This window comes from Mixophyes fleayi, chromosome 9 (genome assembly GCF_038048845.1).
Source record: "Mixophyes fleayi isolate aMixFle1 chromosome 9, aMixFle1.hap1, whole genome shotgun sequence".
Taxonomy (NCBI): domain Eukaryota; kingdom Metazoa; phylum Chordata; class Amphibia; order Anura; family Limnodynastidae; genus Mixophyes; species Mixophyes fleayi.
The window spans coordinates 132,789,023-132,808,218 of NC_134410.1; the positions used below are offsets into that span (position 1 = coordinate 132,789,023).

At 43.2% G+C, this 19,196-nt stretch overlaps 1 protein-coding gene across 5 annotated transcripts in view; it reads left to right on the forward strand.

Annotated features, from left to right (window-relative positions):
- Positions 1-19,196, forward strand: part of LOC142101368 (ADAMTS-like protein 2) — an 89,726-nt gene that overhangs the window by 44,258 nt on the left and 26,272 nt on the right. For 4 of the 5 annotated variants that reach the window (XM_075185813.1, XM_075185814.1, XM_075185815.1 and 1 more), the window contains 4 exons: positions 15,970-16,085; positions 16,905-17,047; positions 18,309-18,384; positions 18,568-18,670. In XM_075185813.1, the coding sequence (XP_075041914.1) occupies positions 15,972-16,085; positions 16,905-17,047; positions 18,309-18,384; positions 18,568-18,670 (436 nt within the window). In that variant the 5' untranslated portion in view covers positions 15,970-15,971. Of the gene's footprint in view, positions 1-4,955; positions 5,172-15,969; positions 16,086-16,904; positions 17,048-18,308; positions 18,385-18,567; positions 18,671-19,196 lie in introns of those variants that run through there. The other variant, XM_075185817.1, reaches the window with a different exon arrangement.

Here is a 19,196-nt window from a genome sequence, read left to right on the forward strand (position 1 = left end):
ATGCCAGGCCCATCTGCTCAGTTTCAGAGGGTGTGGGGCCCCTCGATGCCAGGCCCATCTGCTCAGTTTCAGAGGGTGTGGGGCCCCTCGATGCCAGGCCCATCTGCTCAGTTTCAGAGGGTGTGGGGCCCCTCGATGCCAGGCCCATCTGCTCAGTGTCGGGGGTGTGGGGCCCCTCGATGCCAGGCCCATCTGCTCAGTGTCGGGGGTGTGGGGCCCCTCGATGCCAGGCCCATCTGCTCAGTTTCAGAGGGTGTGGGGCCCCTCGATGCCAGGCCCATCTGCTCAGTTTCAGAGGGTGTGGGGCCCCTCGATGCCAGGCCCATCTGCTCAGTTTCAGAGGGTGTGGGGCCCCTCCATGCCAGGCCCATCTGCTCAGTTTCAGAGGGTGTGGGGCCCCTCCATGCCAGGCCCATCTGCTCAGTTTCAGAGGGTGTGGGGCCCCTCGATGCCAGGCCCATCTGCTCAGTTTCAGAGGGTGTGGGGCCCCTCGATGCCAGGCCCATCTGCTCAGTTTCAGAGGGTGTGGGGCCCCTCGATGCCAGGCCCATCTGCTCAGTTTCAGAGCTGAAAGCTCGATCACTGCGCATGCGCTGGCTCTCGCACATGTTGAAAAGTGCGCCATCCCCCCCCATATAGAAATATTCCATTTGATCTAGTGCCTGGCGATGGATTGTCCATATATTTGTACAGTTGTATACAGACTTTGCTATTAGACAGATGGGAGAATACTAAATCATCTCCTTTTCCGATAGTAGTACTTTGGAGGGGTCTTCCCTCTATTTGCTGCTTAGTAGGGGCCCAGGACCCCTGCGGATCACCTTCAGCACCGCTCGGCTCTCTGCGGAAGGGGAGGTCATACGATTGGATCGGTTACGTCTTATCTCTCCTGCTACACAAAGACCTGAGTGGATATGCCACAATATATGAGTGTGCTGGGATGTATGTGAGTGAGGGGAGGGCCAGTCTAGTACAGGGTTTATTTTAGGCTAGGTACACACTGGACAACTTCCCGACCGACGTGTTATCTACAACAACTTTACCTCCGACCGAAGGTCCAATTGCTCGAAGGATTACTGCGTACACACTGGTCACGTTTTAGATGATAAATGAAAGGCCGACCGTCCAGACAGCAACTTTTCACAGCCGTATTGTCGTGAGCAAAGATTATAATTTTGTTAATAAAACATTTAAATAAAACGTATAAATAAATAGTTGTTTTTTTTTAGAACACTGCACTGACAAAGGTTTATAATTAAACTGGCAGACATATGCTGTACGTATTCATGCAACAGACACCTGCTATTGCTTTACCGCTAGAAGCACCTAATTATCAAACGAGTGACGTGCAGATACCGCACCGCGTGGGACTGGTACAGACATTGACATACAGCTCGAGGATCTGTCGGAAACTTATACACACTACATGATTGTTAGGTGGATTGGTCGGAAAATATTAAACCGTACGATCAACCAAAAGAGCCGACAATCGACATTTTGGAACGACTTTCGTTACCATCATATCACTATACACACTAACATGACTTGCGACGTATGTCGGCTGATTTGCCTGGTTTATTGAACGAAATGCTCCAGTGTGTACTTGGCCTAAAGCGTGAACCCCTTCAAATACAAGACTGTATAACCCACTATCACATGATTAGGTCAGTTGTCTTTAGGGCACAGTCTGGTTTATGTTCAGGGTTTATTTACTGTGTTTCCATTTTTCTATTCTGGTAAATGGTGTTTACTAGTAAGTATAATGGAGAAGGGGTGTAGAATCATTGTACCAAGACACTATATTAGGGTACACTCACACTATCTAGGACAGCGCTACTTGTAATGGTAAATGTGTTTACCATCCCCGTGTTTCTCCTAGTCTTGTGAAATCACCATTTGCTCCATAATAAACTAGATACCAGGCAGGTATTACTGATATGAATGTGTAATGCTGCACCATACGGAGACTCCTACTTCCTCTTGTACGAACACTTTAGATACATAGTTGCCAATTGTATCTAATTTCTAGAAACGTTCCTGGATCCCTCTCTGGAAATGTTTCTTTTTAAACTTAACCATCTGCACAGTGCAACTCCTATTATTCTGTGTAAATCTGACTAATCTTATTTTCTGACTTTATAATGAAATATTTAATGACCGCATTCAGTAAACATATCATGGCGGAGTTTAGGGAACGTTGGGGTCTTCTGGCAGGTAGACGTGTGTAATGTCATTGGATGCACCTGTCTAAGGCCCCCAGGAAATGAATTTCAAATGTTGTCCACTGTACAGATATTAATCTGTCTAGACATTGCCCCGATCCAACTAACTTATAACTACTCCATAGTGGCAGAAACTAGACTCCTTATACCTCCTCTTAGAGGACTCCATTCCTGCATAACTTTTTTTTTTTTACCAGCACTTTGATCGTACCTGTTCCCACTAAACTTTTCTAGAACCTATACTGTGGGGAAATTCTACTTTTTCACAACTTTATAAAGTTCTTGTTTTTAAAGGGTGATTTTTATTTATTACATTAGCTGAAACAATAACAGGTTTGGTTCTTAAAACCTCCACTGTGGCACCAGCCAACCAGGGCCCTCTCAGTGTGGCGCTTGTATGTTCTTTACGTGTTTGCAGGGGTTTTCTCCCACAGTATAAAGTTATACTTGTAGGATAATTAGCTTCAGTATTTAAATAACCCTTGTGTGGTAGGGAATGTAGATTGTAAGCTCCACTGGAACAGGGACTGATGTGAATGATTAAATATTCTCCATAAAGCGCTGCAATATATGTAGATGCTATATAATATAATTTTTGTTTTGGGATTTGTGTAACTATTATTATTGTTATTATTATTAATAATAATATTTCCTTCTAGCACCCCAGCAAAAATTGCCAAAGTAGTCTGCTCCGGCAAGTTGGTGGTTAATGCTTTGTTTTTGAGTGACGTCAGGCCAGACAGTAAAACAGACTTAAACAAAATGATAGAGAGATGTTCAGCTGAGTGATGGATGAAGAGTAGAGAGAAGGGAGGGTGGGTTTGGGAAAGGGGCTGTGGGAGGAGAGTACAGGGAGGAGGAGGAGGGGGGCTATTATAAGGGTAATGAATAAAGGAAGGAGGAGAGCGACAGGAGAGAGTGAGGTTGAACTGTGGGTCTAAGTGTGAATTCCTGACAGTCTGTCTGACAGCAACTATAAAAGGTGCTGGAGGGAACCGAGGAGCACAGTGACTGGGGCGGCCAGAGAGGAGACAGTCACTCAGGGACAGACAGACACTGCCAGGGTCAGTACTATACAGAAAGAGGGACAGACAGACACTGCCAGGGTCAGTGCTATACAGAGAGAGGGACAGACAGACACTGCCAGGGTCAGTGCTATACAGAGAGAGGGACAGACAGACACTGCCAGGGTCAGTGCTATACAGAGAGAGGGACAGACAGACACTGCCAGGGTCAGTACTATACAGAGAGAGGGACAGACAGACACTGCCAGGGTCAGTACTATACAGAGAGAGGGACAGACAGACACTGCCAGGGTCAGTACTATATAGAGAGAAGTACAGACACTGCCAGGGTCAGTACTATACAGAGAGAGGGACAGACAGACACTGCCAGGGTCAGTACTATACAGAGAGAGGGACAGACAGACACTGCCAGGGTCAGTACTATACAGAGAGGGACAGACACTGCCAGGGTCAGTACTATACAGAGAGAGGGACAGATACTGCCAGGGTCAGTACTATACAGAGAGAGGGACAGACACTGCCAGGGTCAGTGCTATACAGAGAGAGGGACAGACACTGCCAGGATCAGTACTATACAGAGAGAGGGACAGACAGACACTGCCAGGGTCACTGCTATACAGAGAGAGGAACAGACACTGCCAGGATCAGTACTATACAGAGAGAGGGACAGACACTGCCAGGGCCAGTGCTATACAGAGAGAAGGACAGACACTGCCAGGGCCAGTGCTATACAGAGAGAGGGACAGACACTGCCAGGGCCAGTGCTATACAGAGAGAGGGACAGACACTGCCAGGGTCAGTGCTATACAGAGAGAGGGACAGACACTGCCAGGGTCAGTGCTATACAGAGAGAGGGACATACACTGCCAGGGTCAGTGCTATACAGAGAGAGGGACAGACACTGCCAGGGTCAGTGCTATACAGAGAGAGGGACAGACACTGCCAGGGTCAGTGCTATACAGAGAGAGGGACAGACACTGCCAGGGTCAGTGCTATACAGAGAGAGGGACAGACACTGCCAGGGTCAGTGCTATACAGAGAGAGGGACAGACACTGCCAGGGTCAGTGCTATACAGAGAGAGGGACAGACACTGCCAGGGTCAGTGCTATACAGAGAGAGGGACAGACACTGCCAGGGTCAGTGCTATACAGAGAGAGGGACAGACACTGCCAGGGTCAGTGCTATACAGAGAGAGGGACAGACACTGCCAGGGTCAGTGCTATACAGAGAGAGGGACAGACACTGCCAGGGTCAGTGCTATACAGAGAGAGGGACAGACAGACACTGCCAGTGTCAGTACTATACAGAGAGAAGGACAGACAGACACTGCCAGGATCAGTACTATACAGAGAGGGGGACAGACTACCAGGGTCAGTACTATACAGAGAGGGACAGACAGACACTGCCAGGGTCAGTACTATACAGAGAGAGGGACAGACAGACACTGCCAGGGTCAGTACTATACAGAGAGAGGGACAGACAGACACTGCCAGGGTCAGTACTATACAGAGAGAGGGACAGACAGACACTGCCAGGGTCAGTACTATACAGAGAGATAGACAGACACAGACAGGCTGCCAGGATCAGTACTATACAGAGAGACACAGACAGGCTGCCAGGATCAGTACTATACAGAGAGACACAGACAGGCTGCCAGGGTCAGTACTATACAGAGAAAGGGACAGACAGACAGGCTGCCAGGGTCAGTACTATACAGAGAGAGGGACAGAACCATATAAAGACACTATATTGATGGCAATGAAAGCCTGTGTGTGTACAGGATAATAACCATTCTATTTGGAGATTACAAGTTACATTGTGACTATCAGTGTGACCCTATCTGTCAGTCACTCTGCGCCTGGTCTGTGTCAGCTCCACCCCTGGGCACCTGGACCAGCTTGTTATACCCCAGGACCCCACCAGGTAAGAGGCTACAAATAAAGGGGCTATCTGCTAAACTTAATTTTCACATTAACATGTTTTGTATAGCAAATGTAACCTTGTATTAAGCTGTCTGGACCTGTTCATCTTTTAGTCCTAAGAATTTCAAACTCCTGGAGCTTATGGAGTAGTTGTGTGGTGTATTATACCTTCATCATTCAATCTGCATTGTTCATCTCTAAATGATGATTACACATATTGATGTTTGCAGTATAGTAAATTACTCAGGCCTCCACCTAGTTAGCTTTGTGTTTTCCTCTTGCCCACCTGCACAGTATCACTTCTTTTGTTGTGTATTATAGATCAGTATGTGATGTGTATAGTGGATGTATTTCTCAGTATCTGGTAATAACTGCACAGTACCACTTCTTTTGTTGTGTATGCTGCTTGTATTTTCTTTATCATATTGTCTTGTATGGATAGCTGCCTAGTACAACTTCTGTCATTCTGGGTGTAATGTTCAGTATCCATTTGTATCTTATGTAGTATAAGCTGATTGTGAAGGTGATTGGGAGCAGGTGCAGTGTATTGAGTCTGACTAAAGTGTAAATGCTATATAGTAACTAGGTTACAACATTGGCACTAATGACAGGGTGCACAGTTTGCCATCTTTCTTACTAAGGTAACAAGCATTAACGTAACTCCATCTTTGCAAGGGCTATTACAGCATTTCTTCACCCCTTAAATCAAATGCAAATATTTGCTGCTGACATAATAGCAGTGCTGTGGGACAGATCTCTCCACATGCTGGCTCAATGTCTAGTCTGACTGGATGTCCTGCACTCTCTCCCATGTCTAAGCATCACCTAGTGCCTCAGCTGCATTAGGTCAAATGGTTTTAACAGAGACTAATTAGTTTGATATTTGAATCCTGTGTGTAAGTTGCATTACACATGTTACTAGCTGCATGATTACACTCACTAATACAAAATCATTATGGACTTTAACTAGAGTTATACAGCCTACAATGGGAATATAATAATTATTTACTTTATATAGTAACACTATTGTATCCCACATATATGTTCTAGTAGGCAGCACTGGTTACTCCCAATACACAGATACCAAAACAGTCTTACAAATCCTTTTGTGTGCATCATTGCCATTTAATGATATATCGCATCATCAAAGTTTTATTCCCCAATGTCAGTAAAACATTTACATGGTTAATTCCCTTTGTAAGACTGTATGCGCTGTACTATCTTTCTCTAAGACATTTGAGTTAAAGTCCTGTATGGTTATTGATTAAGCTGCCTTCAACTTATTACCAATATTTTCATTGCTAAGAGTATAGGTGCTATAAAATAGAGTCCAGTGTATCCGGATGAGAGGAGAATGTACCGGATCCTCTTCACTTGACCCCTCACCCTATAGTGTAGCTATGAATGTTCTGTCCTAGCTGTGCAGAGATCACATCATTTGTCCAACCACATCTTCCTTCATCTGTATTAAGTGAAAAACATAGAAGAGACCAGTGGGGGTCTCCCTCAGATTCTCCCAAATCATACAGACGTTTCACAGGTGGGGCGTGTGGGTATCCATAATCTGCCCGCAGTCTCTTTATGGACACATTTTCTTCTGCTCCACAAACCCAAGAATCGGGGAGAAGAGAAGCCGTCCAGATGTTATATTGCTTATAGGGTTTTCCGTCTTGTCTCCAAGGGGCCAGAAAAATGTTAAAGCCCCCTAGAAATGCTGTATGTGCAGCCCGTATTGTAGGTTGGCAGTGAAAACTTCAGCTGTTATAGAAAGTCTTCATCCATCCAAACTTCTTTCACTTTTCATGTAGTTTTATTTTTGAAAATTGTAACCTTACAGGCTGCTTTTAAGAAAGTCCAACAGTACAAACCTCTTTGGGGGGTATTCAATTGTTAGCGTTAACGGAAAAAAACGAGCGCTCAAAAAATATTACCGTTTATACGGTAATATTGCGCGAGAAAAGCGTTAATACGGTAGTTTACTCGCGGAATTTCAGCTCGCCGCTCAGGGAGTAATTACCGTATTAACGCTAAGATTTTTTGAGCGCTCGTTTTTTTCCGTTAACGCTAACAATTGAATACCCCCCTTTGAGTCTACAAATCAACTCTGGTCCTGTGCAACCAGTTGTGTGATTGAAAGACCGTCTGTGATGGGCAACGGCTGACTCTGGAAGTCTCCACGAAAAATCTTGTGCAGGCTGCAGTGTCCTCACATAGTCTGCTGCACCAGGGGTTCCAGCCTATTCCTGGCAGACAATACTGAAGCCTTAGTTGCACTACAACTGGAGTGACACATGTTGCTCAATTCTGGGCCAAACACGGTCCGATCCGACCGTTCTACACAATTCCACATTCGGATGAATCTTTCACGTGGGACAAGTTGACCAGATCTGACTGTTTTTGGCAGGCTTTGGCTGATGGTCGCAGGCACCTAGTGATAGTGGATAAAAAACACTAACATTTGCAGAGGAGAACTACTGAAACCCAGACAGATTTCGGTCATTTTTGGTAGTCAATGGATCCTACACATGCAGTGATTTTGGGGCAATTTGATCTAAATCACCTAATGTAGTCATGTTAAGCCTGCTGTGACCCATCATATTTTGTTACTTGTGATCCGCACATTTGTCATATTTTTGTCTGTTGTGGCTTTGTGAGCATGCTGCTCCCAGACTCTATTGTCATAGTCAGGGACCTTGCAGTTCAACACATCTCTGACAGGGTACTGAAAGCGGGGACCAGATGTGACATAAGTTAGACGTAGCACTGGTCTGATTTGTGTTATTTCCAGACGAATGGCTTGTTGGACCTCATTACCTGTCCTAGGACATTAACAACAACAGGGATTTATTTGAAGTTTCTAATGTTTAATCAATCATGTTCAGCATCCACATACTCTATGGAGTATCCACATCCTCTAAGAATAGATTTACTTAATCCAAAGCATTCTATTAACTTGTGAGAAGGACCTTGCAGGCATAAGCTGTTCCTCTGATGTAAATGGTGTCTGGCTACAAGTTATACACACGCTGTCTCTGCTGGATGCACGTCGTGTGGTTTATGGTCTCTGCTAGACATGCACAAATCTTTTCTTTTTTTTTTTTATGTTTGAAATCAAATTGCAGTACACCACACGCAAGGCATTTAGTCCAATTACACTTGAATAACATCCGTGCTGCAGGCTTGCCTCGCATCGCTCTGAAACAAATCCGTTAATTAGTCACACTTATCAGTAGTGTTTTGGCTGTGAAGATTTAAACGGATGCACAAAATGCTTTAATATTTTCATAAAGATTAACAGATCTGTTGCAATGTGGTGCAGCTCTGAATACAACAGTTTACTTTGTGTTCTCCCCAGAAATTTTTGCCAGCCGGGTGGCATTAAGAAGCAGCCGGGTGGAGGCATGCAATAATAATAAAAAATGTTGGAGGTTATTGCCCACACCTGCCAGGACTGGTCAGACTGGTGTCAGTGGTCTCGCACACACTGCTGGCTGTAGTGCTCACATAGTGCCTGTTCTAGTAGGAGAAACTTTGGTTTTTTCTATTATAATGGGACTCTGTTGGACTCCAGAAGCCGGGTGGTAAGTAAAAGTAGTCGGGTGGAGCACCCGGGAAACAGGTGCTGAGGAGAGCACTGTTACGGAGTACAAGGTTATCTCACACATATATAAAGATTTGTTTTAGCTTTTCTGTTTCTGTTCAAGTATTGCCATGCTGCAAGTGGGCGTGGCCTATTTATGAGTACATATCAACAGTCCGATGGATCATTTAAATGCAACAGATTTAGACCGTTTAAGGAATCTGCTTCCTTCTCCTTTGCTTAGGTTGATATTGATCTTAAGGAAGAACTGCTGGAGGTAGAAAATGGTAATTAACTAAAAGTAACAATTTGCATGATTAGTATGTCAGATTAGGGATTCTTTCTACACTTTAAAGCAGCAATCACTGTGGCAGCCTACAAGAAAGAATACCATTTGTACTTTGTTTGTTTCTTCAGGCTGCTATTAATGATTTATAGATATGCACAGTTTAGAGTATTGTGTGACTGTGGTTGCCATGGTAATCACGTGATGTATTGAGCAGAGATTTTGGAATGCCCCATGAGTTCTGTGAGAACTGTGACTTTTTCCTTCTCCCTCATCACAAGAAATGCTGAGATCTGTGTGTGTCTGTACTTGTCTACCTTGCAGATATATTTTTGAAAAGTACATAATGATTTGTAGAACAGCCACTAATTAATAGGACTATTAGATGTTTAAAGAATTCTTAATATGCTGTTTAAGGCAGAAAACCCATGTAGATGCTTTTTTAAAACGTTATGTATTTATAGTAACTCATGTACAGAACAGTTCTCATTAAAGGCAAAAAGTTCATTATAGTTTTTATTTAAAAATGGATTCTTCAAACAAAATCTATTTCTCCTTATGTAAAGTGTGTGAAATTTATTTAGCACAAAGTGCTACTTACCCTCCATTCCACTGTCTTTAGCATCTTTGTTTCCAGCCATGAGGAGAGTTTTATTAACCTAGGAGGTTTTACGTGTTAGTGCTTTACAGAGAATCATACATATCACAATGTGTATTCTCTACCATATACACACACACAAACACAAGTCCATTTAGTCCACTGCCAAGTAACCTACCAGTAAGGAGTAATCCAGAGCACCCGGAGGAAACTCACAGACACAATGAGAACTTACTTTTGTCCATATAGTGTATACTTGTATTTGGCCAAACCTGTTAATTATTGAATTGAGGTGTTACAATCAGACCCGCTGCCAGAGGTGTATAACATCCAGCACCAGCCATGCAGTCTCCATGTACAAACATTTGTGATACAAAATGGGTGGTTTTGAAGAGCTCAGTGACACCAAGCGTGGTACTGTGATAGGATGCCACCTTTACAATAAGACGGTTCATGAGGTTTCATCCCTGCTGGATAATCCACGGTCAACTGTAAGTGATATTATTAGAAAGTGGAAGCGTTTAGGAACAACAGTAACTCAGCCACAAAGCGGAAGACCACGTAAAATCACAGAGCGGGGTCAATAACTGCTAAGGCGCATGGTGCGTAATAGTCGCCAACGCACTGCTGATTCCATAGTTTAAGAGTTCCGAACTTCCACTGACATTAATGTAAGCACAAATACTGCGGCAGGAGCTTGATGGAATGGGTTTCCATGGCCGAGCAGCTGGATGCAGCCTCACATCACCAAGACCAATGCCAAGCGTCAGATGGAGGGGTGTAAAGCACACCGACACTGGACTATGGAGCAGTGGGAGCGTGTTCTGTGGAGTGATGAACCGCACTTCTGTGTTTGGCAGTCAGATGGGCGAGTCTGGGTTTGGTGGATGCCGGGAGAACCTTGCCTGACGGCATTATACCAACTATGGTGTTTGGTGGAGGAGGGATAATGGTATGGGGCTGTCTTTCAGGGTTTGGGCTAGGACCCTTATCTCCAGTGAAGGGCAATCTTAATGAGCATCATACAAGCCAACCCTGCCCTGTGCTGCGCCAATCTACCTGACCCTCTGTATCTCTGCAAAGTCTCACATAGTAGTCATGTCTCGCCTAGTAAGATCATACGCTGGGCACACAAGTCTGATAAACATCCTATGGGGTATCCTGGTCAGAAGACGATCACTATAAGCACTGTATGCACGGTCATCTGTCAACTGCACTAAGAGGCCCAAGTGACACCAAAAGTGATCCAGCTGCTCAACGTCTGGATCGCATCCAACTTGGCCGCCCACAAGAGTGATCATGTTCACAAAGATCTATCTGCTGCAGACTGAGTTACAGGCAACAGTGATTGTTTGTATCCAGCCAAGACATTGAGACTGAGAGAGAGAAGAAATGACAGCTTCACCAACAGTAAACTGTGACACTTACACTTATGTGCCAAACTTTATCAGACCTGTGTTTCTGTGAATCTCGCAGAGCGTTTTGGTGATCCCTTTATTGTATAAATGAATATGTGCAATGATAGATGAGAAATGGACTTCTGTCAGTGTTCTGGATGTGGACATCCTGGGTCTAACGTGACCCTGGCCCACTGTGGGACCACCCTAGATGTTCGTTTTATGACATCAGTACTTTAGTAGGATCCAACACGTTCAACTTTCTGCAACCCACTCAGGAAAGAAAATTGGACAGCGCTACCATAGAATAATCTAATACTAGAAGTTTATACGTTCCAGAATTTTCCTTAACACATAATAAATTGTCTGAAAGATCCCCACTTAACAGCACTACAACAATATATTGTTAACAACATTAAATAGTTGTTCTTTTATAGGTTCCATCCCCACTAGTTAATTCATGTGTATAGTGTTCCTTCAGCTGAGTTTTCAGCCAGCTCCGTAAACTGAGGCTGTTCCATCTTCGCTCTTTCCTCCTTGAAAGTTCATGTTAGACATCGCACTAAGCAGTGTTCCTTGGCGTGGGCCCAGATGTGTCTGGAAGACTTAATAAAAAGCAAGTGTGGGAAGACACTGAGACACCTGTCCGCAGAGCAGCCAGCCAAAACCTCTGGGATGAAGTTCATCAATGAATTAGTGTGCTTCTCAAACAATCATTTACAAAGAGCAGGAATAAGGTGAGGGGCCGGGAGCATGGTAGCTAAAATCTGCTTGTGTCGTATGAAAGGGTGCACGGGTGAAGTATTGTCACCATCACATTTAAAGTGCATGTAACCATTTTGTATATTAATGTATTTCTATATTTAATAGCTGTTTATTCCAGAGATACTTTACTTTGTGTCATTTATCATTACATGAAGCATCATCATTTATTTATATAGTGCCAACATATTCCGAAGCGCTTTACAATTGGGGACAAACACAGTAAACTAATAAACAAACTGGGTAAAACAGACAAAGAGGTGAGAAGGCTGCTCGCAAGCTTACAATCTATGGGACAATGGGATTTTGACACATGAGGTTAAATCTACATTTTGCATTTCGGTCCAGCCAGACTGCAAATGTAAAAGTGATTCATAAGCTAAATGATCCTGTCACACAACAATGTTGGTCATGGGGTAGTTGTCTTGTGTGAATTTGTGTAACGGGTGGTAATAGGGTAATGTAGTGAGGTTAAGAGGGTGGTTGAGGAATATTATAAGCTTGTCTGGAGAGGTAGGTTTTCAGAGAACGCTTGAAAGTTTGTAGACCAGAAAATGTGTCATTAGGTCCTAGTAATAGGCTCCATTCCCAGGGTGGGTCCTATTTCGGTAAACTGAAGTTGAATTAATAGTGACCTATTAGCCAGAATGTCTTCACAGAATATATCTCTTAATCGTGAGAGATCTCTACAGTAAACAGAGAGTGCTGGCAAATTTTAGCCTGGGGGGGCAAGACTCGAGGACAAAAAAAATGCAGGTGGCCCAGTCCAAGGTAGCCAGCCCACTATGGGACTGGCCCAGTTGGCAGATGCCCCCCAGACCAGCCAGCCCCTGATAGAAAATGTATACTGCTACCACTATAACTGTTCAGCTTCTATAATATCTTGCTTAGAAATCACTGCTCAATCTTCTCCCTGTTCCAAGATTAGAATCTATTAACTGAAACCATGTTACAATTATTTAGATCTTTATATACTCGTGGTATATAACAAGTTTTTAATAAAATATGTCATGGTTATCTGAATGGGATCAAAGTATTTTAATGCTCTATTCCCCTAATGACACTTTTCGAGGAACATTTGGATGAATAAGCAGTTGTTCAATTCTCCTTTCTGGGGCATTTAATGGGTGGAGTGGAGGCTTCACACCGTGAGATGATCCTAATATACACATATTTGTTTGCTTGTTTTGAAAGCCGATGTACGGAAGTGTTTGTCCCAGGACGCCACCTACTCGCTGAATGGAGTCTGTGTTAAGGCTGGCCTCAACTCCGCACTGTAATAGTAGGATTTGTTTCCTAGTCAAACACGCTGTGGCCGGACATGAAGAACTGACCCCGGGGCTTTGTACCTCAGCTGGGTGTTCTGTGCCAAAGGAACAGATTTCTGCACATCTGGACCCAGATCTTCACAAGTACTTTTAGGTCATCATTGATGGTCTGGTTGTTTTATTAATATGTCTACCATATGTTCATTGCTTCTACTTCGTGGACACTTTTTCTTCCAACTTCCACAATTGTGTAAATTCCCTTTTAATAAAAATGGACACTCCGGAGAAGTCCTCCTTTTAATGTGTGTTTGACGGGGACAAAACCTGTAACCAATCAGGTCACCTGAATGGGCACAGCAGCAGGAGATGCGTAAGGTGATCCTGTGGGAATCTATTACCTGTCCAACTGTGAGATTGTTAGGACAGGGCTGCATGTAACTGAGGCAGTGACATGATGTGAGGAGGGGAATGGAGGCAGCAGGAAGCCACAGACTGAGAGTTATATAGTGGAAGGAGCAGGGTCCCCAGCAGCACAGAGTATATCAGGAGATGAGTGATGTGTTAGTGAGGACAGGGCTGCATGTGACAGGGGCAGTGACATGATGTGAGGAGGGGAATAGGGGCAGCAGGAAGCCACAGACTGAGAGTTATATAGTGGAAGGAGCAGGGTCCCCAGCAGCACAGAGTATATCAGGAGATGAGTGATGTGTTAGTGAGGACAGGGCTGCATGTGACAGGGGCAGTGACATGATGTGAGGAGGGGAATGGAGGCAGCAGGAAGCCACAGACTGAGAGTTATATAGGTGAAGGAGCAGGATCCCCAGCAGCACATAGTATATAAGGAGATGAGTGATGTGTTAACGGAGAGTAGGGATGTGAAGCTTCTGTCACACTGATGGAAGGTGATTGTGGTGCAAAAGGAATAAAGTGAATACATCTTACATGTTTGGTTCTTGTTATTGTGTACAGCATTGTATTACTTTACTTCACCTAGAAATGTAATCATATCCACAATATTTGTGCTGCTGATAACAACATTGGATGCAAAAACATACTGGTAGGTTAACTGGTTCCTATTAAATTGCCCTTAGTCTCTCTCAGTGTGTGGGTGTGGGTGTAGGTGTGGGTGTGGATTTAGATTGTAAGCTCCAGTGTGTGGATTTAGATTGTAAGCTCCAGTGGGGCAGGGACTGATGTGAGTTCTCTGTGCAGCGCTGCGGAATTAGTGGTGCTGTATACATAGATGATGATGATTTAGTCTGGACCATTCATCTTTGGATGTATGCATTAAGAGAAATATACATTGTCCCCTATGGCGTATATGTCTTGGTGCTGCAATGGTTTTTGATAAGCTGTATTGTGTTAGTACTAACAGGACTATAAAAGGCACCATTTAGGACCAGTTCATTTTCTATTTAATCTCAGGGTTCCTAATCTGCTGATTTTTCTTTACATGTTCATCTACGAGGACAGCCTGGGTGAGTAGAAGGGGGACTTTACTTTTAAACCAGGTGGAGTCAGGAATAGGCTTCGGTCCCTGCGTTTCCCTGATCACATTGCAGCAATATTTTCAGACACTTTCTTGGAAGAACAGAAAAAGTAAATTGAGGAAAGGCCTCTGAAGACTCTGTGCCCCCAGCTGTACATAAATAACACCATGAGGCATTGAAAGTATAAGAAGAATAATACTGGATTTCTCTACTACCAGTATTTAAATTGATCCTTGAATATCTCCCACAATTCACCAGTGGCTCCTATCTCTATCATAAATCAGAGATTCACCAAGTCATTGTTTATGTAAGTCACCTACTATTCCTGTACATCTTCATCCCACTATATAATTGACACCCAGGAGACAGTGGTAGGAGTGTGCTCCCGAAAAATACATTACTATTAGTTTTTTTTATCGCTTTTCTTTCCAAAAACAAAAGGAAAGAGTAACATCCACAAAACATTTTGTGAATGACAAGAAATTCCTTTGCCATCCAAGCAGATTTGAGCAAACTTATCTTAATATCTAGGCATTATCTCAGAAATCATCAACAAGAATGGCTGGTAAAAGCCCGGCGATCAGGCTCTAAAGACGGTTGTCTGCTGTTTTCATATGTCTTCTGTAGAATTGGGCTCAGGACCCTGAAACTGTCCTTCTACCTGGTATTTATCTTTATACTTTTGTGGGCATTTAGGTTGTTACATTATGGATACATTTGCTCTTTAACTATAGCAATAAATTCCACGATGCTCAGATTTAAGGAGGTTTTAATATATATATATATATATATATATATATATATATATATATATATATATATAATGTGTATATATGCCTTTTTTTTGTCCGTCCTTTTCAGCATCATTTACCCCTTGCAGGAGATCCAGGGGTTCAGAAGAGAATAGATTTAAGCAGAAGGTTAATAGTGGTAGTTAAATAGCATCACGTCTTCCCCTGACCTGTGTAATTTGTGTTTCCCTCCAGGACACACATACAGAACTCATCTGTCCCTTTCAGCACCTTCCGGACCATAGTGTACTACGGATCTTTGTTGTCTCAGATTCTACTGTAAATCTCCCATCCTCACAGATCTGCAATACTATTCTTGTTGTACTTGACTTTACCCACAATGTCTGAGGTCACCCCAGTAACCAGTGTTCTTTTAGGGGTTATGGCTGTGTAAATACTGGGCAGGAGTTGTCAGTCTTCCACCACTTTGTCACAGACCTGTCAGCGTTGGAAGCGCACAGTGTCAGCCCGGTAATCTGCCGGTAGAAGTCTTCAGTCTGGATATAGCTAGTGCTTAATCCCACAAACGTTCCTGTGATCACTTTACCTACATGTAGCGCTACAAATGTTCAATTAACTACTACAACATCGTTAGCAATGAGCATATCTCTGCTTCTTTTCTTCTAGAAATGAGTATTACCCAGGAAAACCAGCCTCGGGTCCTGTTTATTAGGAAAGGCCTGCAGCGAGGATGGATCCCTCTATTTATTTTATTAGGAAATGTCACTTCTTCTATAACACAAGTGAGTATATTCTCTGTACTGTGCTTAAAAGGTAATAAAAAGTGTCAGGACTGCTGTCTGCAATGACTAGTGCTGACTATCTACTAGGAGTCTTGTAGAAAGGATAGTTTGTGTTCTATGAGCATTAAGTATGAGATAAATATAGATACAGGCTAATGGAAAGCCTGTCTCCCAATGCCACTTATATAATCACGTATTGTAAGGTGTCCATACACCTAGTGCAGCTTCCTGTTAATCAAGGAATGACCCCTAAATATACATTTACTCATTTAAATAATCATGTTCCTTGTGATGAAATCCTTTAGTTGCTTAGCTAGGCACATTCATGCCACTTACCTGCACTGGGCAGATGAATCTTGACACACAGCCATGTGCTTCCCTATAGACACGGCCTTTGTGCTGCAGGCCTGACCATTAGTGAGTTATCTAAGCTGACTATTGTGTACCCCTCCTCTTCACACACAGTCCTGTAAACAGCCCAGGACTGTAATGATGTGAGATTAATACTCTTCAACTAAAACCATTTTCAAAAAGTTATTTGTACCAAGTGATCCTATTCCATAAGTCTGGTTTAACACGTTCACAATGAGTCCTAAATAGACAGATCCTCTGATGAGCAGAAACTGTGCTAAACTACAGAGTCATGGAAGACTACAGGATGGGTGCAGACTGCTTCTTAGGTGTATATATCCTGTTACTGGCATACTTGGGGTCTCTGCAGTATGTGGGTTACTAAGTATCTGCACCGCTCTGTAACCATGACTGTACATATTGTAACTCTTATGTTCTTTCCATGACTTGGATCCTAATGACGAGCAGGACAACGCTCAGACGTCTAACAGCCTAGAGGATGGGACGGACGTGACCACGTTTTGGTGGGGGGAGTGGACCAAATGGACAGCTTGTACCCGCACCTGCGGTGGAGGAGTGAAGTCTCAGGAACGACACTGCCTTAGACAGAGGTACGGCAGCATCTTGTCTGCTGTTCTATTCCATTGTGTAGCAGTTTGTCTATCCCCAGCCACACCGCTAGCACAACCACCTCCTTCATTCATTTACAGAAATAGCTAATAATGTGCTTGTCCGTTAGTGTTTCTGGAAGTTGCAGAATGTATCCCATTGGTAATACTGGATGAGACCGTATCTCCACCACCTGAGTGGGAGAAATGGCTGTCTGCCCCCCACCACTGCAGGGAACACCCACTAAACTTGTCCTCACACACTGCATAGTATTTATATCCTTCATCCCTCAATGTGAAATCTCCTGTTTGCATAGTGGCTTAAAAGTAGCCTCATACTTGCTTCAAATCTGCATTCACCAAGGAAAGGCTCTGCAAACGTAGCTGTACAGAAGCGGCTATCTTGGCCTGCAAAGCCGCATGATTACTTAGAACCAGATGTAGACTTGTGTACTTACAAATGTCCTGCACTGAGCCGTAATGTGTGTTATGTAAGAGCCTAGGTTACCTAACTAAATCTTTACATATAGGTGCCTTTTGTATATGAAGCTTTCTTTGAAATAATGAGAATAATGACCTCTTTTGGTCACTTGGTGTTTGTTATGGCACTTGTGAATGCCTGTAACCCTGCCAGTAATGTTTTCAATCACTTATTACGTGCAATATCTGTTCCTGATGGGATGAAGCTGACATGGTTGTGATTGTTTGTGTAAGAAAGAATTTAATAAAAAGCATAGCAACCACCTAAAACGTAATATATATTTTTGGGTGGTGGTCAATAATTTATGATAATTTAAAAAGTTGTAATTACCTGAGTGCAGTGTTACCGCGATCTACCTAGTACCCCCTGAATGTGCTATAACGGTCCAGCGCTGATTGGTAGGTTCCAGATATAGAGTTGATGCCCCTCCCCCTGCATAAAGGGGAGGGACCTCAATAACACTGTGGTCTGATTGAAACTGGTGGGCGGAGCATTGCTTTGTTGGGATTCACTTAATCACTGGGACGCCTCAACCCAGGTACTGTTTTATCATAACGTAACGAACTCCGGGTGGATTAGTTTAATAAAGCAAATTTTCAAATATTATGGAACATTAATGTTGAGTGAGATTCATTGATGTTAAACATAAATTGAATTATTAGACCACAGGACAATCATTTCGTTGTAGCCTAATCCTTTATGGATGAGAGATCTTCCCTAAATAATCTGTTATCCACCTGTCAAAAATGCGGAACAGCTAAAACACTCTTTTTATGTTTTCAGACGGAAATCTCTCAGCGTTCTTGGGAATAAAAACTGTACCGGAACGTCCAAAAGATTCCAACTTTGTAAAGTCCAGGTAAGGGGTTAAACGTCACCATAAGATCAGAACAGATTGGTACTAATATCCAGGGCCACAAATGTATATTGTATAAGTTCAGTGCACGTTTTCACAGCAGAACTCTGTTCGTTATTTCCAACAGTTATTCAGACTTGATGATGAAAAAATTTGTCGTCCTGTATTTGAAATGTTTTATTTCAGGAATGTCTGAGCAACAGCCGGAGCTTCCGAGAAGAACAGTGCATATCTTTTAATTCTCACGTGTATAATGGAAAAACCTATCAATGGAAACCTCTCTACCCCGGTGAGTGCCTTCTGGCTTTGGCATGTAATCGAGGAAAGCCGTCCAAATGCTGGGTTCTCAAAATTTTTGTCATGAAATAATGTGAGAACAATATTTTAGTCTTATGTGGATATGACAGACGTAAGTAAAACTAGGACAACGTTAAATACATGTTAAAAATGAGCCTGTAGTGATTTTCGCTGCGGCTATGGTACAGCTATCTGCAAAGTGGCTTATTGCCCAAAGCATGTTCTGGTGGTTTCCTAATTTCAGGAAACAGTGACTTGTCTTATTTGTCTGTAGAGTATTAATGCTTTTCCCAATTAAACATAGTAAGTGACTAACTTCTGCCAAAGAGTCCACGTCTCTCCTGCAGGGGCTGAGCGTACGACCTATAACCTCCCTTAGTGCCTCTACCTTATTGTATGTGATCATTAGAGTTACTGACCACCAACTATCCCTTCACAGATTGGTACATTCACTCATTGCCATGTGCTTCTATTATAACCCTCCACCTCCCACACAATCTAGATGTGCTAAGTACACC